General features: G+C 42.7%; 3 protein-coding genes across 7 annotated transcripts in view; 1 reads left to right on the forward strand and 2 right to left on the reverse strand.

Annotated features, from left to right (window-relative positions):
- Positions 1-3076, reverse strand: part of RNF139 (ring finger protein 139) — a 29695-nt gene extending 26619 nt beyond the window's left edge. The window contains exon 1 of the mRNA XM_066265691.1: positions 2940-3076. Within this exon, the coding sequence (XP_066121788.1) occupies positions 2940-2943 (4 nt within the window). The 5' untranslated portion in view covers positions 2944-3076. The remainder of the gene's footprint in view (positions 1-2939) is intronic.
- On the reverse strand, positions 2335-6411 carry TRMT12 (tRNA methyltransferase 12 homolog). The gene is made up of 2 exons (XM_066265693.1): positions 6315-6411; positions 2335-4531 (listed from the first exon to the last, which is right to left on the reverse strand). The coding sequence occupies exon 2, from the start codon at positions 4290-4292 to the stop codon at positions 2973-2975; it is 1320 nt and encodes a 439-aa protein (XP_066121790.1). The 5' UTR covers positions 4293-4531; positions 6315-6411; the 3' UTR covers positions 2335-2972.
- On the forward strand, positions 4543-11136 carry LOC136329485 (tigger transposable element-derived protein 1-like). Of its 5 annotated transcripts, none has more exons than XR_010730217.1 (2): positions 4543-5998; positions 6418-7700. XR_010730217.1 is itself a non-coding variant. In XM_066265696.1 (2 exons), the coding sequence occupies exons 1-2, from the start codon at positions 4619-4621 to the stop codon at positions 10959-10961; spliced, it is 1161 nt and encodes a 386-aa protein (XP_066121793.1). In that variant the 5' UTR covers positions 4543-4618; the 3' UTR covers positions 10962-11136. The 5 variants fall into 5 exon arrangements, 3 of the variants coding, with proteins under 3 accessions (XP_066121793.1, XP_066121791.1, XP_066121792.1); XR_010730216.1 differs by lacking the exon at positions 6418-7700 and adding an exon at positions 6324-6400; XM_066265696.1 differs by lacking the exon at positions 6418-7700 and adding an exon at positions 10932-11136 and having other exon boundaries at positions 4543-5749.
- Positions 11137-27660: the final 16524 nt, after the last annotated feature.

The following is a 27660-nucleotide window of genomic DNA, read 5'->3' on the forward strand; positions in this document are numbered from 1 at the left end:
ATTCCCACACAGCCTACAGAGCTTAGTGTGTTTTCTAGGTGGCAGAATAATATTGACAAAATCAGTGGGTAACATGCAAAAAATTGTTATTGTTCCTTACTGTGAAGAAGGTATCTTGGCATTCAAGCAGACCACTGGACCCTAAAAATTTCAGAGTTCACGCCAATCATTCACCACTGAACACCCAGGGCCTGATATATACATCAGGCTGAATGAATTCACCCGGTGCTGCCTCTCCATAGCTTATTGCAGGAAGGTAACACCTTAGCCCCCAGACATATGGCTCTCTGACTCATCTTCCTCACTGTTTGTCCCCTACTCCCCATCCCAACACTGCCGCAAGCCCCAGTCTGCCATCTTTAGTTTGAGGTAAGAAAGCCACAGGTACTATGTAAGAACAAACTCAGGTACCAGAGGAGATGATTAAGGCAAACAGAGTCAGGCTATTTTTGTGGTGGGATCACATGATAGTTAATACACTGCTCCCAAAAATTAGAGGATCAGGGAACATGCAGATACTCCAGGACTTTCAGCTTTTTGTATAGTGCATTTTCATCAATGAAATAAAAGTTGGTTTTGCATCTAATTTGCATAATTGAACAACTTTCTTTGACTTGTCATTTGCTTTTCTGATGTTCTTGTTTAATAAAAAAAAAATCAAGCCCTGGCTGGTTAGCTAAGTGGTAGAGCGTCGGCCCAGCATGTGGAAGGCCTGGGTTCGATTCTCAGCTAGGGCACACAGGAGAAGCACCCATCTGCTTCTCTACCCTTCCCCTCTCCTTTCTCTCTCTCTCTTCCCCTACCGCAGCCAAGGCGCCATTGGAGCAAAGTTGGCCCGGGCGCTGAGGATGGTTCCATGGCCTCTGCCTCAGGCGCTAGAATGGCTCCGGCCGCAAAGGAGCACCACCCGAGATGGGCAGAACTTTGCCCCCTGGTGGGCATGCCGGGTGGATCTCGGTTGGGAACATGCGGGAGTCTGTCTCTCTGCCTCCTGCTTCTCACTTCAGAAAAATACAAAAGAAAAAGAAAAAAAAAACCAATCAAATGCTTTTTTTATCACTTCATATTCATTTTCAAATATCCCAATTTTTGTAAGCAGTATACTTCCTGGGGGGTTACTCTGTATAAAACGCTTGTTCTTTGTTATAAATCCTAACAGTCCCCCACCTTCAACACATCTCTCATCACTTACTTTGTTCCAAGTTGATCTAATGGCACCGCTCCATGATTGTTAAAATTTCTGCACCTTTTATTCTCCACTGGCAACTGTTTCCACCCTGACTCCACTTACTAAAATTTTACCCAGATTTTAAAAGCCAATCCAAACACTACCTCTCTAAAGACTTCTCCATTCATTTCTCAGAACTTTCCTTCCCCATCTTTGCTCTCCTACAACCTATCACTCCATGGCGCTTATTTCATTGTATTCCAATTCTTTGAGTATTCGTGTTGTTTCAGCTGTTAGGGTGTGAGCTCCTCAGGCAGGAACTGTGCCTAATGAATATATTTCGTGAGGCTCATGTACTATACATAGTAGACACTTAATATCTGTGGAATAACACAAACACCATCAATCCAGTCCTTACCGCCACTGTTGCAAGAACGAGCAGCCCAGCCCAACCCCAGCCAGTCAAATGCCACGTACAATAACAGTCCAGTGTGATAAAGCCACACACTGCTCTGTATTTCCTTATCAGGTACACAAGCCCAGGTGGCTTCAAAGTGCACTGAAACACACCTATGAGAAGTGATTCTCCACAATTAGTCATTCCAAAGGTAAGCAACGCAGTTCTCTACAATTAGTCATGCCATGGGTAAACAATGGTGATGGCAAACAGCCATAAAATAAGGTGAGGTGCTCTGTATGTTGGTCCTGATGTTGTTGCTAGGGAAGGAACATGAAAAGGGAGTCTGAGGCCTTTAAACTTTGGAGGGTTTTTATTTTTTTTTATGCTACTTCATTTATGCACTTGAGAGAGAGTGAGAGAAGGGGGGAGAAGTAGGGAGCCTCAACTCCTGTATGTGCCTTGACTGGGCAAGCACAGGTTGTTGAACCAGTGACCTCAGCGTTCCACATTGAGGTTTTATCCACTGTGCCACCACTGATCAGGCAAAATTTGGAGGTTTTAATTTGAACTTTAAAAATGGCTAGCATTTGACAGCTATTGCACAAGCTTAAGACAGAAAATCTAGTTTTGCTATGATTTAGAGCAGTCATTTATCCCTTTTTCTACCACAACACACTCAATACTTAAGAATTCACACCTGCCCACACACTCATTTAGGAATGCCCACCTGAGGAACAGTTGATACCTTGGAGTAATTTTTGCCCTCTTCCCTCCCTATTTTGTCAGTGGTAACAAAGCAGCACCATTTTAATGCCTCGATATGGACTCCATTGCTTACTCCCACTGCTTTAATTTCTCAAATCTATCCACATCCCACTGTCACCACCCTGGTCCAAGCCACCATCACCTCATGCCTGGACAACCACAGAAACCTTCTTACTGGTCTGTTTCCATCCCAGCCACACTCCAGAGTGATTTTGGAAAGAGCATTTCTTTTCACTGAAATATCCAATGCCTTATGTACAACTGCTTATTAAGTAAAAGCCATGTGAGACAGTTCAAAGCAACCCTCATTTTGCAAATAAGGAAATCTAAAGCCAAAAGAATATTGAAACCATGTTCCCAAGGTCAGACAGGAACTGAGGTCAGAATTCAGAATTCATGATTGCACAGATGGGCCTTATTTCAGTGCATCACACTGCTTCTCCCAATGATCACTCTCAATGTGATCACTCTCAATGTGATCAATGGAAGACAAACGAAGTGATTTAGACTGGTCTAGCTTTTAGGGCCACAAAATATTAAAACAGATTACCCAGAGACAAGAGAGGTGAGAACCCGGCCTGCGCTGCTGCATTAAGGGTCACTCACACATAGATCCTCATGTCTCAGGATCCACCTTCTCTAGACAATCAGAGGACAAGGGCGGCATTCCAGATCCAGGACTATGTGATCCACGTGGGGAGCATAGGATTTCACTGGTTGGATGTGCAAGATTTGTGTCTTCCACCGTTTCCCATGCAGCTGCTGAAGAAGAGTGACAATTCGAGTTTCTGCAGATTCTGCCCACCTGTGCCACTCTGGCTTGATGGTTGCCGAGAGCATTTTTCTCCTAGAGTCACTGGTAGTTCCATTCTCCCATTGGTTGGTGATAATTTGCTGAGGATAAGGCCAGCACTCCTTCTCTGTTTCACTGCTTCCAGGAGGCTGGAGATACTTCCCCGGGAAAGATTCCACATTTTGGTGGATATGCAAAATGCCCCCAGCATCCTTTCGTAGCACTTGGCAGGCAATGGGCCAGCCTTCTTCAGAGCTGGGAATCAGCCCCAGGTTCACCCGGTCTGCAATATTTGAGAGCTTCAATTTTCTGTTATCCCCAAAGTGTATTTGGCACCGATCGGCTACTCCATTGATCTCAAGGTTACTTCTCAGAGCAACTACAGCATGGCGGTTCCACTCACAAGCATGGACGAAAGCAGCACCAGCATGAACTAGGAAGGGCAATGTAAAATAACCAATCCCTGCATACAGATCCACCAGCACTTGTCCTGCACAGGGCAGCGATGCCACTCGAAGCTTCTCAGTAATGTTTCCAAAGGAGAACATGCACTGGGTTATGTCAAACTTATAACGGATCCCGTTATCCACATGCTCAACCCAGCCATCGTCGCCCAGCAGCAGAGTCACTGCTGGAGTTCGAGTGCCATCCGGTGATACCCGCCCTCGTTTGGCCAAACGCTGGACGCCAAGTGCCGAGGCAACAATCTCCCAGAGTTCTGGTTCCAGATTTTTCCACTGCTTGTCTTGGAAACAGACCTCACTCAGCAACAAGAGGTTACCATGTCGTTGCCAAGATCGGGGCAAATCAGCCTCCAACTCAGCTGACCATGTTACTCCCCGGCCCTCTACCCAGCGACTCACCTCGAGACACAGCCTCTGGGCTGGTGAACGACCCAGGGCCTTCTTTGAAGGCACAGGATCCAGGAGCCGCGTTAGCCTGCAAGTGCTGCCTGGAGCCACGCGGTCCCTCAGCTCCCGCAGGTGCTGCTCAGGGAGCACCTTCCCCAGCACGGGCAGCGCCACGGTGCCCTCCGGCATCTTTTCCACGCGGTACCGTCTGTCCAGGAGTTTCTCCTTGTCGAGATAGTCCCTGTATCGCTGGGTAAACCGACGCTCAGTCACAACCGCGACAATAGCTGCGGGTTCCCTGCCTTCTCTTTCCATGTTGCTGGTCCCACATTCTCTTGGATTCCCTCTGAGAGACTCTCCCACTGCTGAGCGTCCACTCACCTTTCCGCCTTCATCCCCGCGGAGGCGGGAAGGGACGCGCGCCGGGTGCTGGGAGGGGGGAAGTGACGTCAAACTGACAGGCCGGAACTAGACAGATTGATGCGCCTGTTGACGATTGCAGTGGTGAAGCTGTAGCTGCCATCTTTCTTGTGGTTGACCTCCCTTGCTACGCCCTAAGAGGAAATTAATACAGTGGTAGGTACCTTGAGATACTAACAGACCAACATAGGAATTTTTTAAGATATGAGCTGCGACTCGGTATGTTTTTTTGTTTGAGATCCGAGAGGAATTCCGAGATACCAGTCCTGAGTCAGAAGCTGCCGCAGGGGTCCAGTATCAGCAGCACAAAACTAGCACATCTTGTTCTCACGTGTTACCCGCAGAATCAAGTAGAATCTCGTGCGCTGTACTTGTTCTTGCATCATTTTTGCATTTTTTACTTTTTTTTGTGTGCTATCATGGGGCCAAAGAAAGTGAGTGTAAAGGACAGTGGTGAGAAGAAGAAGAGAATGATGTCGATAGAAGTAAAGCAAGAAATAATAGAAAAACATGAGCGTGGTGTACGAGTGATTGAACTGGCAAGGCTGTACGACCGCAATGCATCTACAATTTGTACCATCCTTAAACAAAAGGATGCCATCAAAAGTGCAAATCCAGCGAAAGGAACTACAATTCTGTCCCAATTAAGGACAAATATTCATGAAGAAATGGAGAAGCTTCTGCTGGTGTGGGTGAAAGAGAAAGAGCTGGCAGGAGATACAGTGACGGAGACTGTAATATGCGAAAAGGCACGTATTATTTACAGCGACTTGAAGAAGAAAGAACCATCAACCTCAAAAGAGACAGCAAAAGATACGTTTAAGGCAAGTCACGGCTGGTTTGAAAATTTCAAGAAGAGATCTGGCATCCACTCAGTGGTGAGGCATGGTGAAACTGCAAGTGCTGACGTTAAGGCAGCTGAGGAGTACATCACACAGTTTGCTGCACTTATCACAAAGGAAGGCTACATTCCCCAAGAAGTGTTCAACTGTGATGGAACAGGATTGTTTTGGAAAAAAATGCCCCGGAGGACTTTTATCACTGCAGAGGAGAAGAAGCCGCCAGGCCATAAACCCATAAAAGACCCATGTAGTGAGGAGGAGGTAGAGTCACAGGAAGTGATCTCTACAAGTGAAATTAAAGACATGCTGGCAATGTGGGAGAAGCTTTCAAGTTTCATTGAAAAGAAACACCCAGCAAAAGTTTCAACTGGTCGTGTTTCAGCACTTTTTAATGACACTTGTTTGTCACATTTCCGTAACATTTTAAAAGGCAGGCAACAGCAAACCTCTTTGGATAGATCTTTATTCAAAAGTCCTGCAAGTGAAAGTGCCGAAAGTGCAGCCAAAAAGGTAAAAACAGGTGATGATTAAATGAAAAATACTTAATGTTAAGCTTAGGTTAAGTTTAAAGTTAAGAAAGTGCATTTTTTTTACAATTAAGTTTTTGTGGTTTTGTTTAAAATAAAGAAAATGCAGTTTTAGTTTATGTGTAGTGTTAAGAAAGTGCAGTTTTAGTTTACATGTCTACAGTGCCTGCATCCCTTCCTCCCTCCCTCCTCCGCCATTCACCTCCGTTAGACGCACTTGTATGTCTCCAAGGTAAGAATACAGTACTAAATAACACTTTTTTCTTTTATTTCATATATTGTTATGCATTGGTAAAGTACACGTGTGTTTCTTAATTAACGTCTTTTTTCATAATTTAGGATGGTTTGGGGATGTTTCACAGGGCTGGAAGGATTAAATCTATTTCATTTATTTTAAATGGGAGAAATCTGATATATGAGTTGACTGACTTATGAGCTCAGTTTCAAAAGGAATTAAATTTGTATCTCAAGATACCACTGTAATCATAAGTAATTGTGTGGGCTTAAAAACTTTAAATGAGTAAGTATCCTGCAGAACCCTTACGTACTTTCTTCAGTGCTGCTCAGGAATCCAAAGAGGCACCTGGCACAATGGGCAGAATCTGGAGAAAGACTTCCCGTACGTAGCCTGATGCTTCTCTCTCCCGGCAGCTTCAGCAGCCACACTATTTGCTGAGTGAAGAGTCGGCACCGTCTCACTGTCCTGCGGTAAAAGAAACGAGTGTTTGGAAGTCAGAAGGATCTGAGTTTGGGTAAATCATATCACCTCTCAGAACCAGAATCTTCACCCATAAAATGGGAATCAACATCCTCAGATGATTGCTACAGTGGTTAGGGAAATACAAATGCTTTGAACTGTGACCAGTAGACACTCAAAAGAAATACAATGTAACGGTTGAAATGTTTTGATACAGCTAATGAAGACAAAGAGGAATCCTCTACGATAAATTCAGATAATTGAAAATAAGAATTGTAAAGAAGCCCTATCCTTTTTACTTACCTCCCAGCATTCTACAAATTAGGTAATTAAGACCCAGAGAGGTTAACAATTGAAGTCCCCTATTCAGGTCTCTCTGTATGGGAGGCACAAGCCATGGCTAAAACACTTTCTTGTCTCTTCACATCTATTCATTATCAATCAGAATTGTTCTTGTTTTCAGTTTTTTCTTTATGTTAAAGACTCAGAAATGGAGAAAACATCAACCAAGACAGAGTAGAAGGCTGTCTTGGTAGCCCGCTAAGGTGACCAATCGTCCTCCTTTAGGGAGGACAGTCCTTCTTTTGTAAGTTCCATTCTCCCTCAAAAAATGTCCTCCTACATGTCCTTTTTGATATTGGAAGACTAATCTGTAAATGTTCGTATTCAATCAATGCAGAGTCGATCCATTGTGTGTGATGTGATGTATTTGTATCTAAATGAGTACTTTTTTCTTACAATTATTAAAAATTAATAGACATGGCCCTGGCCAGTTGGCTCAGTGGTAGAGCGTCGGCCTGGTGTGCAGGAGTCCCAGGTTCGATTCCTGGGCCAGGGCACACAGGAGAAGCGCCCATCTGCTTCTCCACCCCTCCCCCTCTCCTTCCTCTCTGTCTCTCTCTTCCCCTCCCACAGCCAAGGCTCCAATGGAGCAAAGTTTGCCCGGGCGCTGAGGATGGCTCTGTAGCCTCTGCCTCAGGCGCTAGGATGGCTCTGGTTGCAGCAGAGCGACGCCCCAAGATGGGCAGAGCATCGCCCCCTGGTGGGCATGCTGGGTGGATCCCGGTCGGATGCATGCAGGAGTCTGTCTGACTGCCTCCCCGTTTCCAACTTCGGAAAAATACAAAAAAAAAAAATTAATAGGCATGTAAGCATAATTACAATGTAAAATATTATAAATGTTTTTATTATGCATTTATCATATTGTGTATTATTGCAATTAATAAAGTGTTTTTATTTACGATATTGTTTTTTTCAATTTATTTTTGTCCTCTTTTTCATTGTAAAAAAGTTGGTCTACCTTACATAAGCCCTTGGGACCCACCATTCCTGTATATGCCAACTCAGTGGCTTCTAACTACTAGCATTTAGGAGTCTGCCTGATGGCTTTCTCTACTCACCAAAATTATTTTAGCCAGAAGTCGAGGGCAGATCAGAAATGTTAGGGAATGAATGCCCATCCCCTCCTGCCTCGGCATCCCTCAACTGGTGAGGGATGTGAGTTGGTATATAAATTTCCCAACTTCCACACATTTCAGCTGGAATACCTCTGAAGCATGCCCCATACTGTGTCTCAGAGTTCTGTCAAGACTTCAAATTTTTAGTAACCCTCTCTGTGTCCTGTGCTTTTCATTTTTTTCTCTCTCTCTCTGTCTCTCCTGTGTTATTTCCATCAGTATATAAACATGCTTGCCATCTGTAACAACCTCTTCCTTTCTTCATTCGTACTGATACTGCCAAGTTTTTATTTCCCACCACTCCGTATCTCCCATTCCCAACTCCAGTACCATTTGTGTCTTTGATATCTCAACTTGGTGTCTAATAAGTAACTCATTGAATATGTCTAAAATAGACTTCTTTTTACCACTGCTCCATCTATATCATAAATAAGACCCCACTGTCCAGCATCCACCCATTTCATGCACACAGTTTAGAAAATATCTTTAGTTACCTTCCTGCCCCCTTTCCTCAACTTCCTATAACTATTTTATAGTTAGCTGCTGTATGCTTACACCCTCCATATACTCCTAAGTACACTGTCATCCCTTGCCATTTTGTGGTTCACTTTTCACGGTCCCACTGTATTGCAGAATTTTAAATTGTATATATCTAGTTTTGTATCGTGAATTTTTTGCTATATTGCAGGATTTTGCAGTATATAAGCATTTTTATATATTTATTATTTTAATGATTTTGTGATAAAAATAAGCGTTTTCTAGCCTAAAAAATTGAAAACAATATAAAAATATTAATTAAAATATGTTAAAAGAATATTAAATCAAAATAAAGCCTTAAAATATATAAATAATAAAACAAATATAAGGTTGCTACTTCGCGGATTTTCACCTGTCGCGGGGGGTTCTGGAACCTAACCCCGTGATAGATGAGGGACCACTGTGTACCAGGTTAGTGTGCCCCTCTTGAGGGACCACTGTGTACCAGGTTAGTGTGCCCCTCTTGAGGGACCACTGTGTACCAGGTTAGTGTGCCCCTCTTGAGGGACCACTGTGTACCAGGTTAGTGTGCCCCTCTTGAGGGACCACTGTGTACCAGATTAGTGTGCCCCTCTTGAGGGACCACTGTGTACCAGGTTAGTGTGCCCCTCTTGAGGGACCACTGTGTACCAGGTTAGTGTGCCCCTCTTGAGGGACCACTGTGTACCAGGTTAGTGTGCCCCTCTTGAGGGACCACTGTGTACCAGGTTAGTGTGCCCCTCTTGAGGGACCACTGTGTACCAGATTAGTGTAGCCCTCTTGAGGGACCACTGTGTACCAGATTAGTGTGCCCCTCTTGAGGGACCACTGTGTACCAGATTAGTGTAGCCCTCTTGAGGGACCACTGTGTACCAGATTAGTGTAGCCCTCTTGATCTCCTCAGCCACCCTCTGGCACATAGATTACAGCAGCTGCCTTCTCATTGGTCTTTCGATTAGGACTCTTTTTTTCATTCTCCACATAGCAACCAGGACAAGAGTTTTCAAAACATAGTTTCTTATCCTATCCCTCCCTACTGAAAAACAATTTCTGTCTACCCTTGTTCAAAGAATAAGTCCCTTGCCCCAGCCCACCAGACTAGGCATGATCTATCTCCTCAATCTCATCTTGAGATGGAACTGTTCACCACGCTAAACACACTCTAGGGACACCAGTCTTTCACTTTCTAAAATAGGCCAAGTCTTTTCTTAGGATTTTCCCTTTGTACTTGTCCCCTTTGTCTGAAATGCCTCCCCCCTAGATGATGCAATGGTTGGGGATTCGTCTTAAGGTCATCTTCTTGTGGGGCCTTCATTTCACACTGTCTCTGAAAGTGTCACTCTCTTCCTCCCACTGTTATGTCTATTTGCCACTGTTAATTTCTTCTTTAGCTCTTCTTTGCTATTTATTTTTTTATTCTTAAATTTCTGTTTCCCCAAGTAGCAAATACTCTTCTTACAGACAGGGAATGTTCTTTTTCTGTCTACTGCCATATCCCCAGGATCTTGTATAGTTCCTGGTCATAAGTCACTGCTTTACAAATACCATAGCTGTTACAAGATTGACAACTTTGAGAACCAAGAGACTCGAACATGCTCATACTACCTATTCAAAGAATACCTATTCCATGAATGCAGAAATGATCAGAAATTCAGACTAAGATTGAGAAACTAAAATATTCTTGCATTTTTACTTAAACCTATACATGAAAGGTTAAATGAATTGATATATTCTTTAGATGGAAATACACAATTATTATGATGATTATAAGAAATTTTTGTGACTTGGGATGTTATTCTTTATGCAATTCTAAATTGCAAAATATACAATTATGCCTTAGATCAGTGGTAGTCAACCTGGTCCCTACCGCCCACTAGTGGGTGTTCCAGCTTTCATGGTGGGCGGTAGCAGAGCAACCAAAGTATAAATATAAATAAAAAGATAGATTTAACTATAGTAAGTTGTTTTATAAAGATTTATTCTGCCAAACTTAGCAAAAATCCGATATAAAGTACTTGGTAAGTAATTTTTATTATATGCTTTAACTTGCTATAACTCTGCTTTATAAATTTTATAAAGTAAAGTTACTTCCCTACTTTATAAATCACCATTACTGTGGAACTGGTGGGTGGTTAGAAAACTTTACTACTAACAGATACAAAAGTGGGCAGTAGGTATAAAAAGGTTGACTATCCCTGCCTTAGATGGTGGCATATCTTTTATTTATGTATTTAAACAAGTTTATCAGGGTAAGCTCTAAAATTTGAACAGTGATGGTCATTCCATTTTCTTTTGTACTTTTTTTTCTCTAGTGACAAATTGCATGCAATGAACAAATGTTATTTTTATGTTAAAAAAATCTTTAGAAAATCTATGGTGCCACGAGGAAGTTATTATCTGGGTTCCAAATGGAAATTCTTTAGTTTTACTTATAGTGGGAAATGGGAGAAGTCTTACCTTAACGGAGTTTTTTTTCTTTCTTTTTCTATTCCAAGGTCAGTCTGACACCTTGCAAGAATAACTGATGTTCTTCAGGCATCTCAACCTCAACATTTCCAAGATGTACTCAGCCTGTAGTCTCCCTACTCTTTATCTTGTGAAATACCCTTGCCAGTCTCCTAGATGCTGTTGTCAGAAGCCTGGGGCTCTTCCTTATGCCTCTCCTTTGTCCTCATTGCTCACAACAAAGCCATCTCCATTTTTAATGGACTTGACCTGTTGCATGGTTCCCAGGGAATCCCTTCTTTCTGGCCCAGTGACAATGCCAACTTTTCTTACAGCTTCCCGAGTAGACTTCCTGCCTTTACTTCATTGATAACATATTACTATTTGACTCCCTTTACTTTGTGTCAATGTATTTGAATTATAATCAAGAGAGTAAATAATTTTTTAAGCTTTTATTATGTAAAAGCTACATTAAAGCATATTATACCACCTGACCAGGCGGTGGCACAGTGGATAGAGCGTTGGACTGGGATGCGGAGGACCCAGGTTCGAGACCTCGAGGTTGTCAGCTTGAGTGAAGGCTCAGCTGATTTGAGCAAAGCTCACCAGCTTGGACCTAAGGTCGCTGGCTTGAGCAAGGGGTTACTCAGTCTGCTGAAGCCCACGGTCAAGGCACATATGAGAAAGCAATCAATGAACAACTAAGGTGTTGCAATGAAAAACTGATGATTGATGCTTCTCATCTCTCTCCATTCCTGTCTGTCTATCCCTCTGTCTGACTCTGTCTCTGTAAAAAAAACCCAAAAAACAAAAACATATTATACCATAATTGAAAATTCCATTGTTACACATTGTCTTTGAATAATTCATATTATGATACATAGAACTTGAGGCTTTGTAATATTTAAATGTATAAAAAGTTAAAAAGCAAGTTTTAATAAAATATATGAAAATATAAGATAGTATTACTGAATTTTTTATATTCTACTGTAAAATCCCAATATGACATTATTTTTATTTGGTGATACTTGTGTTTTTACTTATTGATCTGTAGTGTTTTCAGTGGAAATAGTAAAATGAGTGCTCAGAACGCACGGTTGTGACCAGAAAGCACCTTGTTCCGCCCACGCCCCCGGGCAGCCCTCCCCCTGCTCAGGCAGACAGAGCCCTTCTACAGCCTTTCTTCTTTGACCCATGGGTTATTTAGGAGTGTGTTGTTTAATTTCTACAAACTTGGAATTCCCAAAATTTCCTTGTAATTGATTCCTAACTTCCTTCCTCTGTGGTCAGAGATTATATTTTGACTTCAATCCTTTTAGAGTTATTGAGGCTTGTTTTACAGCTGACCATACGGTCTGCCATGGAGAACGTTCCGTGTGTGCTTGAGAAGAATGTGCACTCCACTGTTGTTGGGTTGAGTGCTCCATAGATACCTGTTAGCTGATCCCTCTGCAGCCCAGTCTCAAGGTTAAGTAATCTATGGTCACAATAATTCACAAGCATAGTCTCAGTTCAGAAATTAGGATGCCTAGTATCAAGTACTACTCTGCACACGTAGCCTTCTCTTACTCCCGTGTGCACACACACTCTCCCTCCCCTGACGGCAGCTCACTTTCGTGGCCGCTCTCACTGCCCAGGACACCCCCTTCCCAACTGGCTATTCCTCAGCTCTCGGGTCAGTCAGCACATCCTCAGGAAAGCTTCTCAAACCTCCCATCCATTTTCCCAGTAAGTCAAATCCCTGTCCTTGATTCTCACAGCACCATGTTCTTCTCTTATAGCCCTTTCCTGACGTGGTTTTTCATTTTTTAAAATTTGAATAATGACTGTTTCTCCCCAACTGTGCAGGTTTCAAGGGGAAAGGAGCTGGATTCCCCCTAATTATTGTATCTCCTTATTGTATGTAGGAGGAATCACCGCACACAGCAGAACGAACCCACGAGTGGATGAATCAAGGAAAGATGGAAGGAAAGAGCTGCAGGAAAAGCAGTTCCTAGCCAGAAACTATTTTAGTTCTAAAACATTGCCACTAGATGGCGGCAATAACCAGCGCCAAACTAGTGGAACCTTCAATGGAAAGTTCTTTGCCTTGGAAGTCCAGGGCAAATCGAAGGCCCTACGGTTCCCCACCGATCTTACTTCATTTATTTCTATTAGACAAGCCCTTACTGACATAACTAATTCAGATGTGTGCGTGTGTTGGGAAGCAAGTGAGAGAAATCCCAACAAACAGCAGCTCAACAATGGGTAGGGAGGTATACCTTTTTAATATGAAAACCCAGGACTGGTGTAGCTGTTCAGGGAAATGCTCAGTAACAGGCCCCTTGTCAGCCTGGAATGACCCTTTCATCCCTGTAGCTGCAGGGTGGCCACTACACATCGGTGAGCCTGGCAGGCCGTAGGACTAGGGAAGAACAAAGCAAACAAGAAGGGCCTGCCCCAAGGACTTCTGCCCACTCCCCAAACAGAAAAGGGCCCCCACATCACCCATGACTGTTAGGGAGGCTGAGAAAAGGATTGGTTTTGCTTTTCGGTTGGTTTCACAGTTTGATTATGGGGATAATGGAAGACACATAGTGACAGTATGCAAACATCACCCATTAAATGACATTCCTTTAGGCCAGTGATTTTCAACCAGTGAGCCGCAAGAATTTTTTAGCATGCAATACTATTTAGTCGAGAGCATCACCTCTTTTCCCTTAGATTGTCAAATAAAAAAAAATGACAACAGCCAACATAACAATAGCTGTTTGGTGTAAATGAATCAAAATTATACCTCCCCCGCTTTTTCTTGTCAGATCAGCAAGAAATGTATATTTTGGTGTGCCTCAGAATTTTAATTAGTTTATGTGTATCATGAGATGAAAAGGCTGAAATTGCTGCTTAGACAGTAGGAAAAAGGCCCCTGGAATCAACATAGAGGTTCTAGAGAGCAGTTAGACGGAAGACAGAAAAGAGACATAGGCAAAGAACAGCATCTGTGAAAAAGTTTTAATAGTCTAGTTTAAGAAAAGGCTGAGCTGACCCGCTGCCAGCACCTTCACCAGCAAGCTCTTATTGCTGGAAAATGTGAATTCAGTTTTGGATTCACCTTTTTCAGGATGTCCTTTCAGGCTTCTTTTTCCTCTTCCTCCCATCTGGGGTGTGTGTGTGTGTGTGTGTTTAAAGATTTTGCACACACCAATCACTAGTTCTATTTTTATCCTCACCGAGTCTGTCATCAACATGATATACAAACAGAATGTGTATTGAGCCCCTACTGTGTACACTGAGATAATTACTGTGGGATACAGTCAGATCCATAAAACAGCACTAACCTCTAGTCAACCTACAGTTTTCTGTGTTTATCCCAACTTTAATATCCTCGAGCCCCAACAAGGGTTTGAGCTCCTTGAGGACAAGCCTGTGCCACTTACAGGCATTTCCTTTTGTCCCTTAGATAAAAATGGAAGCCTTGCCATTTTTAAGGTTTCTCTCATTCTTTCAATTCGTCTTGATCTCACCTCTCTCTTCCCACTCTTACAATATCACCCCGTGGGAATTCCCTCTACCTTACTCCCCATTTCCACTAGTTCTCCCCACACCAGCCAGCTGCCTGCTGACTGCTCCTGTGCATTTGACTCCCACTTACCTGGACAGCTGGTTAGTGGACTCTGTGTGGCCACTGCCTGTTACCTATGGCTTCTGATTGGGGGCGGGGTGTGGGGTAACTGTTTATACTGTTCCTCTTACCAGGTGGCAATGACAGGGGGTGAATGAGACTGTGTTTTGTGGGCTCTTAACTGGAGTCACAAAGCCCTCTGTGAATGACCCTCTAGAAAAATATACATGTACTCAGACTTACCCTACAATTTCAGAGCAGTCACTCATGAACTCTCCCCACAGATCTACTAGACATCCCGTAGACCCCGGGTTATAAATGCCTGACGTACATGAAAACACATTATAAATCATAAATAGTAACTTTGGCAGAGACTGTCATTAGTATTACTTTCTGGGAGTCAGTTAAGTGCACACCACAGTCTGTGAGTCCCCTTTCCTGCCGCCAGAGTGCCCCTCATAAGAATACCTTGCCGCTCTGTCTCTCTCCTCTTATCCCCCACTCTGGTCTCAGCAAGCCTCCTGCCGAGACTCAGGTAGTGGCTGTGAATCAGAGGTTTGCTTTGGAAGGAAACCTGGCCTGGGATCATCTTTAAGAGCCTTGTCATATATTATCAAATGTATCTAATGATGTTCAAAATAAAGTAGCAGTCTGGATGCTTTCCTTGTTATGGGCTCAGCTGGAGTTTATGGGCTGGTTTGGAAACAACATATTATATATTTAATATGACATTTATTATAAGTATACATTATGTTATGATTATTATTTTTATTATAGCAACTTCTATTCATATAGTTATTTCTGAAGAGACACACACGTATTTTTATAGAAAACTAAGTTAAGAAAAGCGAAACCTTTGGAAACTAATTTGTTCGTGATTTGAGATTTTCTTACCTGGCTTTTAAATTTTTGAAGACGTGGCACTGATCTTTGTATGTTCCAGATTATCTATGATCCACAAATGGAAAGACTGAAAAATATATGATCGCTGCTTACAAGGAATTGCTAGAAAAGCAGGAGTTGGATAAATAGTTGCTGATTTATAATGCATTAACCTTGGAGGCCTAGATAAACTGCCTACCCAATGCCACACCCTCCTGATAGCCTACAGACACCCAGAGGGTAATGATTTCAAAGGTACTAAATTAACAATAAAAGGCTACTTCAGACACAGCAGAATATAGGGTTCATTAGGTACAATGTAATCATTAGGACACTAATATTTTCTGTTCATGCTTTCAGGAGAAATACCTTATTACTTTATTCTTGTCTTAACCACCTTCTCAATTATAAATTACATTTGAACTTATACACTAAAGGTCACTCAAAAGGAAGGGAACAGTGCTATAAACAGAAACAATAAATTATTTACCTGAAGCTATTCAGAAAATACTAGTCAAAACTGGAATGAAGTTTCCAAACACACTGTCAGTATTTAAATATTTCAAGGTCAAAGGCACTTTATGCAACTGGTCTTGGATATTTTTAGCCGTAGCTACAATTAAGATTTAACAACACTGGTCAGTTCTGGAAAATGTCATTTCACACACTGGTTATTTATCTTGCAATTCATTAAGAAATCCATAATCACAAGGGCTTTTAGAAAGGAGCTAGCAATGTGAAGACCTGGGGGCAGAATATCCCAGCTTGTGAAAGTGACACATGCTCCATCCTGGGTCAGCAACATGCCTGGACAGCCGAAGAGCAGGGCGTGGTGGGTGTTGCGAGCAGGTGGAGAAGTAGGCAGGAATCAGATCGTACAAAAGATGTAGACCAGGATAAGGAGTCTGCATTTTCTACTGAGCATAGTGTGAAGCCCTGGGAATTTTAAAGCACAGGATGACATGCGCATGTTTATAAGTTTCTACAGTTTCTTAGAATCATGAATCTTCAGAACTTGGAGGGATTTAGCAATACCTGCTATAGTTTACTTACTTACATATGAAAAACAGATCTCACAGGTTGTAGATGCTGTATCTAAAGCCGTACAGATAGTGCAGGTAGAGGTAGCCCTTGTCCCGATTCTGGCTCCAGAACCAGAGTTCTTTCTAGTCCAGTACTTGGCCTTGCCATTGTAATCTGGTCCTGATGAGTAGGAATTGAGAGCCTTCTTTGAGTCTCTTTGAAAAACTGTTCCTAAGCTACCAGATGATCTATTAGCAGGAATGTGCAGTCATCAAGCTTGAAAACCAATTAGTGCAAAGTCCTTGCTAATGCTCTGGGAAAAGTTAATACTAATTTGGGGTGTCAATTGCACCAATGTCCTATGAACCCAATTACTTGTCAGTGAGCACATATACCTGCTATTCCGAATGCCTCCCATAGAATCCTGGAATCAGAATTTTATAGCTTATGGGAACTCTGGGTTCATTTAGTCTATTTTTTTAATCAATGAGGAAATTGACTTACCTATTTTCCTCTCTGAGGGCTCTTACAGAGGTGTTTTATTTTTTTAATTAAATGTTATCTACTTATTTACATATTATTTACATTGCAAATTTGAGTTTGAGATGCTCAGAATTTTTGTTGGCAGTTGGAGTGCTTTGTTTGAACTGTTCTTAAACTTGACTGATTGATTCATTAGGAAAACATTCAATGAGCATGTAATTCTCGCTAACAGTCTAATCCAAAGGGATATAGTGTTGAATGAGATAAAGAATGTTCTTATCATCATGAAGCCTGTGTTCTTTTCCACTGTGTTTATCACTTCAAGAAACCGATAGGATAAGATAAGGGCAATATAAATGTCAGAAGTTTTTGCAGACATTTGGCTTAACATCAGTTGCCAGGAACCCAAATATGCCATTGTTGTAGCCAGCATGATGGTTGCTATGAGTTCAAAGCTAGATTCCTAATGTTCTAACTATGTGATTATGACACAAAAGGAAACTTTCCTATCTTTACTGACCTTTTCTAATTAACAATCTGCTTAGACTTACCCTTACTATTCATTAATTTGCCAAGCATTTATTGTGCACCTGTTATATACTACTGATAGGCACCAGAGACCCAAAGCAGAGTAAAACACAGTTCTTGCCCTCAGGTAGAGTAGATATAACTGGGAATAAGATGCTAACCTTGTAATTAAAAGAGTAATGACGGTCTGTGTGTGTATGAGAGAGAGAGAGAGAGAGAGAGAGAGAGAGAGAGAGAGAGAGGGAGACAGAAGCACCGGATGGGGGAATATACTCTGGTTTGACTGAGGGAGGCTGAGAAAGTGATGGTGTTTCAGCGAGACCTGCGGGATGGGTGGACGTGAACTGTGTAGAAGGGGCAGAAAGGTGGCCAGAGGAGAGGGCCCCAGGCAGAATGAGGATGAGATGAGGGTGCCTAGTGCATGATGGACCTTGGAGGGTTCCAGAAAAGGAGAAGGACCAGTGTGCCAGGAGCTTAGAGGTGAAGCTGGAGAGGAAGCCAGGGCCAGGCAAAGCAGGGCCCTGTGGGTCCTGGCAAAGACTGTGTACCTATCCTAATAGCAATGGGAAGCCATTGGTGAGTTTTCAGGAAGTAAATTTGCATTTTATCAATAACTGTGGCATGGTGAAGAATAATAGATCCAATGTTAGGAGACTATTGTATTCCAGGTGGGAGATGATTGTCTAGACAAAAAAAAAAAAGTCAGTGAAATGGAAAGTGGATCTGAATGAGGCTTGTTTTGGCTTTGGGGCAGGAGGAAGTAGATCTGGAGAAATTGTAAAGAAGGTCCTCCAGGTTTCTGGCTTGAGCGACCAGCTGAATGACAATAATCTTGTTCAGTAAGATAGAAAATACTGCAAGAGGAAGTGTGAAAAGGTATGAAAAGAGGACTTTTCCTTACTCATAAGCTCAACTACCCTGTAGGTAGATATTCCTTTCGAGATTTTAGAAGGGAGTGTAAAAAATAATACAAACGGAGCCTCTTGAAAATGGAATCTGAGCCTGACCAGGCGGTGGCGCAGTGGATAGAGCGTTGGACTGGGATGCAGAGAACCCAGGTTCAAGACCCCGAGGTCGCCAGCTTGAGTGCGGGCTCATCTGGTTTGAGGAAAAGCCCACCAGCTTGAACCCAAGGTTGCTGGCTCCAGCAAGGGGTTACTCGGTCTGCTGAAGGCCCGCGGTCAAGGCGCATATGAGAAAGCAATCAATGAACAACTAAGGTGTTGCAATGCACAAGGAAAAACTAATGATTGATGCTTCTCATCTCTCTCCATTCCTGTCTGTCCCTGTCTATCCCTCTCTCTGACTCACTCTCTGTCTCTGTAAAAAATAAATAAATAAAAAATAAATAAAAAATAAAATGGAATCTGAGTTGCTGTCCCAGAGGACCTACCTTGCATGTCTTACTCCTCAAACTTTTGGAAAGTTAAAACTGGGCAAAATAATTTTCAGATCGGGTCTAAAGCAGCACTGTATTCCAAACAACTGTTTGCAAAGATAACAGGAAAGTAGACCATCATAACTAGGGCTGAAAATTAAAGACATTCTTAAGAATTAGCATCACTATGTTAGCTTCTCTGTATCTACAGAAATTCCTTTCTTGGCTTATTAATACCCATATAAATTCCTTTCTCCTGCTGATGTAATTATTTCCCTGCCCTTTCCTATAAACACCGCTAGTCTTCATCTCCTCATCTGAACTCTATTTGGTTTCTGCCTGATGAACTATTCTCTGGATCTCAAATAAACACTTGTTGCCGCTCACTTTGGCCTTTACTTATAGGTTAGCTGTGTAGCAGGACGTGACCTGAGGGAGGATAGACACTCAGATAACTTAATCAGTGAAGGAAGGAAAATTTATTAAAGCTGGCGGAGCATGTAAGAACCGTAGCTCCAAAACACGGGCTCCTTGAAGTTGATTTTCTTACAGGTTCTATACCTTTACAGTATCTAAGCAATGGGCATGTGATTTCTTTGTGTAAGGTTTTCCAGGACTCAAGGAGATGGGAGGGAAAGTTTTGGTGGGGTCAGCAATGGGGAAGGGGTTTCCAGATCACTGGTTTTAGTTACATACAGATCCTGTTATTCTTACTTTGTATTGTAAGTGACGCTAAGCACGCATTTAGAGAACTATGGGATATAGTTAATTTATCACTGGCTGACTCAGTTACCCCTGCTGGCTCCTTTCCCTTGTATTCTTTTTGTTTTTTCCTCCTGAGGGAAGAGGGGGCCTGCCTCTGCTTCCTCAACAGGAGGAAAGCAAAACTTGCTTCAGGGCACACAAAGAATAAGTGGTGAGGCTGTGATTTAAACTTTTCTTTTGACACCAAATCCCTTGTTTTGTTTTTTACTATACCATGCCTTGGTTAACCTTGATATCAACTTTCTGAATTCCTCTGTGATGGGTAGAAATGTCAGGGGAAATGGGAGGCATCTGGGAGATAGAACTGAGGGAGGGAATTTCTTATTCCAGGATTCTGGGGAAAGTTATGGTTGTGCAGAGGGCTGGACCAAGTCAGAGGGCCATTTCAATAGATCACAATGGCCAAAGACTGTTGAGACAGGGGCATGCATACTGAACCTGCAGTTCAGAGACTGGAATCTGGAAGCCAAGAAGGACAAGAATGAAGAACATGTGTTATGAAGAGATGGGAACTGGTCTAGCTTTCTGAACTTGCTTTTGCATCCCAGCAAAGGTCATCAAAAGTCATGAGCACCTGTACTACTTATGAGCCTGTTGAGACCCTTAGTCATTCCAGCTGCCCAATGAGGGTAGGCTTGGAAAGACTGTTCCCCAGGAGTTTCTCACTCTGGGATGGTCATCAAATTTGTTCTGGGCGAAGACTTTTATTTCTGTATTGGCAGTTTTTATTGTTGTTAAATCTTTTATGATTGTGTAAGTATGTCTTGGACCTCAAGTAGACTGTAAACCCAACTTTTTAAGGGCAAAAGATTGTGCACTATAATTATTTGTGTCCTTGATTTATTCATATATGCAGTAACTATGTCTTTTGTCAGGCACAGTGGTAAGGGTGGGGCTTGAGCAGGGAGCAAGACAGATAAGGTCCTGATAGATAAGGTCCCTCCTCTCAAATTATCCCATTTAGAGTGTACTACTATTTGTGTCCCGTTGTGACCCTGCTTGGTGTACTTACTATGAAAGTAACACTATACACATAAACACACACATACACATACTATGGACTGAATGTTTGTCTTTCCTACCCACTTTGTGTTGATTCTGTAGACAGGAGTTTGGAAAGATAATTAGGTTTAGATGAAGTCATAAGGGCAAGGCTCTCATGATGGGATTAGTGCTCTTATAAGAAGAGACACATGCCCTGGCCGGTTGGCTCAGTGGTAGAGCGTCGGCCTGGCATGCGGGAGTCCTGGGTTCGATTCCCGGCCTGGGCACACAGGAGAAGCGCCCATCTGCTTCTCCACCCCTCCCCCTCTCCTTCCTCTCTGTCTCTCTCTTCCCCTCCCACAGCCGAGGCTCCATTGGAGCAAAGATGGCCCGGGCACTGAGGATGGCTCTGTGGCCTCTGCTCCAGGCGCTAGAATGGTTCTGATTGTGGCAGAGCAACGCCCCGGATGGGCAGAGCATTGCCCCCTGGTGGGCATGCCGGGTGGATCCCGGTCGGGCGCATGCAGGAGTCTGTCTGACTGCTTCCCAGTTTCTAGCTTCGGAAAAAATGCAAAAAAAAAAAAAAAAAAAAAAAAAGAAGCGACATCAAACAGTTTTTTCTCTTTCTCTCCACACTTGCACAAAGAAGTTATGTGAGCACACAGTGAAGTGGCAGCTGCCTACAAGCTGAGAGAAGAGGCCTCAGAATGAAACATACTTTAAAATCTGTCTTGGGCTTCTAGTCTCCAGACCTGGGAAAAAGAAATTCCTGTTGTTTGGGTTCCAGCATGTTTTTTTTTTTCCTGATTAGGAAAAAGGGAGACAGGGTCCCCTCTCCTCTGTCTGGTTTCAGAGTTTTATGTAAGTTTGGAATCGCAGACATCGATTTGGGATTCAAAAACATTAAGGAAGTGATTTAAATCCATGCAAGTGGATGAGACTCGTTATAGGAAATTTGTAAATGAAGACATAAGTGGACAGAGACTTGTGAAACAGCATCATCTACGGACTAAGCCAGTGGTTCTCAAACTTTTTGAATTCAGAGTACATTTAAAATCCTACAAATAATTATAGGCACACTATATACAAATTTCTGAGAAATATGTTATAATAATTAAGTCAAATATTAAGAAAAAATATAAAGTCTAAGCATGCTTTTATGGTAATTAAATGAAATAAATATGGCAAAATTATATTTATTCTGACATTAAAAAATATTTTTAGTGCCTGACCTGTGGTGGCGCAGTGGATAAAGCATCAACCTGGAAATGCTGAGGTCCCTGGTTCGAAACCCTGGGCTTGCCTGGTCAAGGCACATATGGGAGTTGATGCTTCCAGCTCCTCCCCCTTTCTCTCTCTCTGTCTCTCTCCTCTCTCCTTCTCTGTCTCTCTTCTCTCTAAAAATGAATAAATAAAAATTAAAAAAAATTTTATTACATTTTTTGAGTTATGCTTTTCAGAATTTGTAAAAAATAGGGGTTAGAAAATTGAAAAATGATAAAAAGTTATCTTTTTATATAAATATTTATAGATACATTCTTAGTAAGATTTAGTAAATTCAGCAGGTCCCAGCACGAATGTGTTTTTTCATTCTTGTGTTTATGAGAAACTTGAGCCTGATGTGTCCTAGTGATTTCTTCAATGTTTGGGCATATATTTGAAAGGCAAACTCTCATTTCCTCGTCAATACATTGAAGAATTCCTCTCTTTTTACTCTTAATTGTGTTGAGTGCAGAAAACCCCCACCATACATATCATCTTAACTTTACACCAAACAAAGGATAGAAGAAACTTGCCTTCAGTCTTTCCGGGGAACATGAGGGGTAGTGTAAACAATCCAGCTCCACAGCTTAACAGCCTTTTGCAACCTAATCAGGCAAGTGAGGTGGGGGGTTGGGCAGACTGTCAGTTTACAGCCAATTCTGAACCCCCAAATCTAAACTCCAAAAACCCTGTTGGTTTTTTGGTCCCCAACAGGCACATATTTCTCTGGAATACCATAGGGCGCACCTGGAAATCTTCTAGGGTGCACCAGTGCGCCCCTGGCATACACTTTGAGAAGTGTGCAGTAAAAGAAGAAAGGACCCAGGAAAGGAGGTCTGGAGGCTAGAAATCCTCCCTTTACATAAAGAACAGAGAAGTGAAGAAAGGCATTCAACCTTGTACTAGTAAGAAACAGAGCCAAGTAGAAATTTACAAGTCATAAAATGGCAGATTTCGCTGCAATGAAAAACAATCCCTAAATTACAATAACTTAGCACAAAAAAGTTTATTTCTCCACCATGCAAAATCTGCTGTGGTCTGGGGTATCTCTCCTGCTACACTGACTCACCACTCCGGCCTCCTCAGTTCCGTGGCACTTCCGTTTCAACACGTGCTGTGAATTTCACCATGCCAGGAGGGGAGAGAGCACAGTTGAGCACAGGCGATGAAGTACCTGCATCTGGAGGTGAAATATGTGAGGTTTCCATTCACTGGCCAAACAAGTCACACAGCCACCGCTAAGTTCAAGAGCACAGGGCAGAATAATGTCCGCCGGCCTGAGGCTCAGGTACTGCTGAACGGTAGTTACTGCTAGCACTGAAATATTGTCTTAAGTAAAAATTTGGCCTTCAACAAAGTATCTTTTTTATTTTCACACTTCCAGTACCTCACTTGTTGGCTGGTGCAGAGAGGGTGTCAATATATACTGCTCACAAAAATTAGGGGATATTTCAAAATGAATATGAAGCGATAAAAAAGAAGCATTTGATTTCTTTTTATTAAACAAGAACATCAGAAAAGCAAACATCAAGTCAAAGAAAGTTGTTAGATTATGCAAATGAGATGCAAAACCAACTTTTATTTTATTGGTGAAAATGCACTAGAAAAAAGGCTGCAAGTAACAGAGGATTGGCACATTCCCTGACCGCCTAATTTTTGTGAGCAGCGTATATTGAGTACAGAACTGTGTTAAGAGATGATTTGCTAAGCCTCTCTGAAAAGAGGTTCAGAAAAGTCTGACTCAATTCCTTCTTCTTCTCCCAAAACGAATAATAACATTCAAAATCCTTCTGCTGACCTTTCTGCTGGACTCAACAAGAGTCATTTTTTAAAAATAGATGTATGGCATCTCATGCCTCACAAAAAATTGGAGTTTAAAATTTGAAGAGAAGCATTTCATAGCCCTATTGTTTATATTTATCTTAATCAGTCTCCCTTCCCAACCTTAAACATGATGGAAAGCACAGAAAGGGAGAAAAGTTACAGGGTATTGCCCTGAAAGAGTCAGGTAGGTGTGTGTTCATGCATGCCTACGTGGTGGTATTGTGTGTGCGTGTGCACCTTTTATGTTGGGTGTGGGACAGTCAATCTTGCTGCCTACAGGTATGTTTATGGACAGATCAGCATGAGTCTCCTGGTGTATAAAATCAAGAGCAGGAGTTTTGAATTCCAACTAATAGCTCCTCCCTTGTGTTTTCTATGTTGCTGCCATGAGATACTATTTCTCATCACTGGGCACTTTCCAACATGTAGATTAAGTCACCAGATATGAAGTGCACAGAGCTGATGATGAGAGGCAGTACTGACTGACTGGCTTAGAGGGATGCAGGATCCAAAAGAAACATTGTCCGTTCAGGACTGATTTAGGATTTCTCAAGTAGTTTTCATACCAAATGGGTTCTGTAGCTCCTGTCTTCAGTAAAAGCTACTTTTGTTTAACTCATATACACTTACCATAAACAATTCAAGCAACAAAGAACAGTGCAAAGAAGAAAGTTGTTCTTTTTTATTTTTAAATCATCCTGGATGCTGGTGGCTCCCAAATTTATATCCCCAGCCTTGTCGTTTGGGAACTGGACAGCTAGATTGTAAGGAGTGGACATGTTGAGAAACGTTGAGAAAAGAATGTTGAGAAATTAGAAATGTAGTTATATTCTCTTTCTTCCAGCTCTCAAGTAATATGAGCCTCTGATACTTTTAGGTATACTGTTTACTGCTAACACTAATTCTTTTTTTTTTTTTTTTTTTTGTATTTTTCTGAAGCTGGAAATGGGGAGAGACAGTCAGACAGACTCCCGCATGCGCCAGACCGGGATCCACCCGGCACGCCCACCAGGGGGGCCGCTCTGCCCACCAGGGGGCAATGCTCTGCCCCTCCCGGGCGTCGCTCTGCCGCGACCAGAGCCACTCTAGCGCCTGGGGCAGAGGCCAAGGAGCCATCCCCAGCACCCGGGCCATCTTTGCTCCAATGGAGCCTTGGCTGCGGAAGGGGAAGAGAGAGACAGAGAGGAAGGAGGGGGGGGGAGTGGAGAAGCAAATGGACGCTTCTCCTATGTGCCCTGGCTGGGAATCGAACCCGGGTCCCCCGCACGCCAGGCCGACGCTCTACCGCTGAGCCAACCGGCCAGGGCCTAACACTAATTCTTTAATCTCAATGCCTTTTAATACTACCTATCATTTGCTAGGCAGCTACTACATGGTAGGTATTGTGCCATGTGTTTTAAATACATTATTTCATTTTGTCCTCCTTATTCTGAGGGGTATATTTTAAGAAATAACAAGAAACCTCCATGAAAAAGCAATCAATGAACAACTATGGTGCTGCACCTAAGAGTTGATGCTTCTCATCTCTCTCCCTTCCTGTCTGTCTGTCTCTGTCTATCCTCCCCCGGTTATAAAAAGAAAAAAAGAAAAAAAGAAAAAAGAAACTCCCAAACCACGACTTGGAATGATAATTTGTACAAATTGATAAAGTTAGTAGGTGTTAGCTTTAGGATTTCACCTTGGGGACCCATGCCTTTTCTGGTATGCTCTAATACCTCTATTTGCTTTTTTTTTTTTTTAAGTGAGAGACAGACTCCTGCATGCACCTGACCAGAACCTACCTGGCAATCCCTGTCTTAGGCCAATGCTCAAATCAACTGAGCTGTCTTCAGCGCCTAAGTCCAATGCTCAGACCAACCAAGCTATCCTCAGCACCCAGGGCCAATGCTTGAACCAATCGAGCCACTGGCTGCGAGGGGGGAAAAGAGAAAGGCCAGGGGTGGGGAGAAGCAGATAGCTGCTCCTCATGTATGCCCTGACCAGGGATTGAACTCGGGACATCCACAAGCCAGGCCAACGCTCTATCCACTGAACCAACCGGCCAGGGCTCCATTTGCATTTTAATATAAATTTTTATATAAGTTTGACAATATCATGCTCACACATACAGGGACAGAAATTTTGACTGGGATTGCATGGAACCGATAGATTAATTTTGGGAGAATCAACATGTTATACTATTGAGTTTTCCAAGCTTGAATTGATATTTCCCACCATTTGTTTAAGCCTTCTTTAATTTTTCTAGGAAGACCGTGGTTTTCACTGTGAAACAGCAATTGACTCACCCTGACAGAGCAGGGGACTTTCAGGGGCTAGAACACTAAGGCAGGCAGTTGATGGAACAGAAGAGGGAACTGCAAGGATGTGGGCAAAAGAAATGATGAAAGGTCCCAGGAAGTACAGCAACAATTTCAGGAATTTTAAAGCGGACAGCAATGCCTGGCTGTATAACATATAAAACACAGACAGCAAACAGCCTTGTGCCCTGCCAACTCTGGTTCCAGGAGCTGTGGAGAACATCCCCTCAATGTAACCTACTGTTGTGTGGATTGTGGGCTCAGTGGCAATTTTTCATGAAGAGGAGACTGCGATTGTTCATTGAGGCATGAAGTTTGTCATCTCTATAAGTGAAGCGCATGCCCTGGTGAATAGTTCGGTGGGTCGTTAGAGCATCATTCTGATACACAGAGGTTGCTGCTTCCATCGCTGGTCAGGGCACATACAGGAGCAGATCAATGTTTCTGTCTCTCTCACTCTCTTCTTCTCTCTCTAAAATCAATAAGTAAAATTAAATAAAAGTGAAGAGCAGGCTAGGTCAAACCCAGGATAAGCTTGCTTTCTGGGCCCTCCTTTCCCTCTTCCACTCGGTAGCCTTCTCCAGTCTGTAGACCCTGCCTCTTTGGCCCCACCGGAATTTCTCGGAAGCTTCTTCTTTCCCCACGTAGACCTGCCTTACCCAATACTTCTCCATAGCTCTATGCACAGACCTCTAAATTCTCCCATCTTCTCCATTTATTCATATTTAGGGTGTTCACATGTTCAGAGAAAGGAAATGGACAGGGGATCCAGCTAGTACACATTAAATGTGCACTGAATGACAGTGAGCTAGGTAGACAATTCTCAAACTAGGATCCAAAGACATAGTCCTAGAGGTCTGAGAGGTCCATGGGAATTTGGATAATAATAGCTAATATTTATTGAGTACTAACTATGCTCTAGGTGCTGGAACTTAGGTGCAGATGTCCTTTTCTCCTTTAGCAGATGACACTTAATGACATGCCCTCATTATCATCAAACAGATGAGCAGTCATGGAAAGGCTGAGTTATTAGCTTAAGGTTATACAGCTAGTCAATGGAAGAGTGAGGACTCAAACCCAGGTAGACTGGCTCCAGAGTTAATAATCTCAAGCACTTTGCAATACTATCATCTGGGGCTTGACTGGGACTGGATAATCCAGGATGGCTTCATGCATGTGTCTGGTAGTTAGCTGGGGCAACTGGCTGTTGCCTCCTCATCCCTATGGCCTTTCTAGCAGGTCACCAAACTTCCCTATGTGGCCGCCAAAGTCCAAGTGGGCAAATGTCATGTAGAAATTACCTTGATATAACTAACTGCAGCCTCTGAGTATACCACCAGACAGGCCACAGATAATGGAACAGATAGGCTTTAGGACAAAATTAAGATGCTGAATCACATTGTTTTTGTGGCAGCTTTAAAAAATGTCCCCAAATTCTTTGGTATTGCTCCCATTGAGAGGTGGGAGTCTATAGTCCCTTCTTCTGAATCTGAGTTGGCTTTTGTGGCTTGCTGGTAGCTAGTAGAACACAGTGGAAGTGATGCAGCATGACTTCTTAGGACAAGTCAGCAAAGGCCATGAGTCTGGTTGTTTTCAGACACTCACTCTGGGGGAAGTCACATAACATGTGAGAAGTCTGCCATGATGGAGGGATTGTGGGAAGGCTCTCTAGTTCAAAGCCCCAGCTGAGTTTCCAGGCAGCTAACAGCCCATGTCAGCTATCAGCCATATGAGTACGCTGTCTTGAATGT

The sequence above is a fragment of the Saccopteryx bilineata genome, chromosome 3 (genome assembly GCF_036850765.1).
Source record: "Saccopteryx bilineata isolate mSacBil1 chromosome 3, mSacBil1_pri_phased_curated, whole genome shotgun sequence".
Lineage (NCBI taxonomy): Eukaryota > Metazoa > Chordata > Mammalia > Chiroptera > Emballonuridae > Saccopteryx > Saccopteryx bilineata.

Excerpts from the sequence above, each read along its gene's own strand:
- LOC136329485 (XM_066265694.1), top strand. The coding sequence starts at position 4,619 with ATGTTTTTTTGTTTGAGATCCGAGAGGAATTCCGAGATACCAGTCCTG. Across the intron at positions 5,750-6,417 it reads CCGAAAGTGCAGCCAAAAAG|CTTCAGCAGCCACACTATTT; the intron begins GTAAAAACAGGT and ends CTCTCCCGGCAG.
- TRMT12 (XM_066265693.1), bottom strand. The coding sequence starts at position 4,292 with ATGGAAAGAGAAGGCAGGGAACCCGCAGCTATTGTCGCGGTTGTGACT.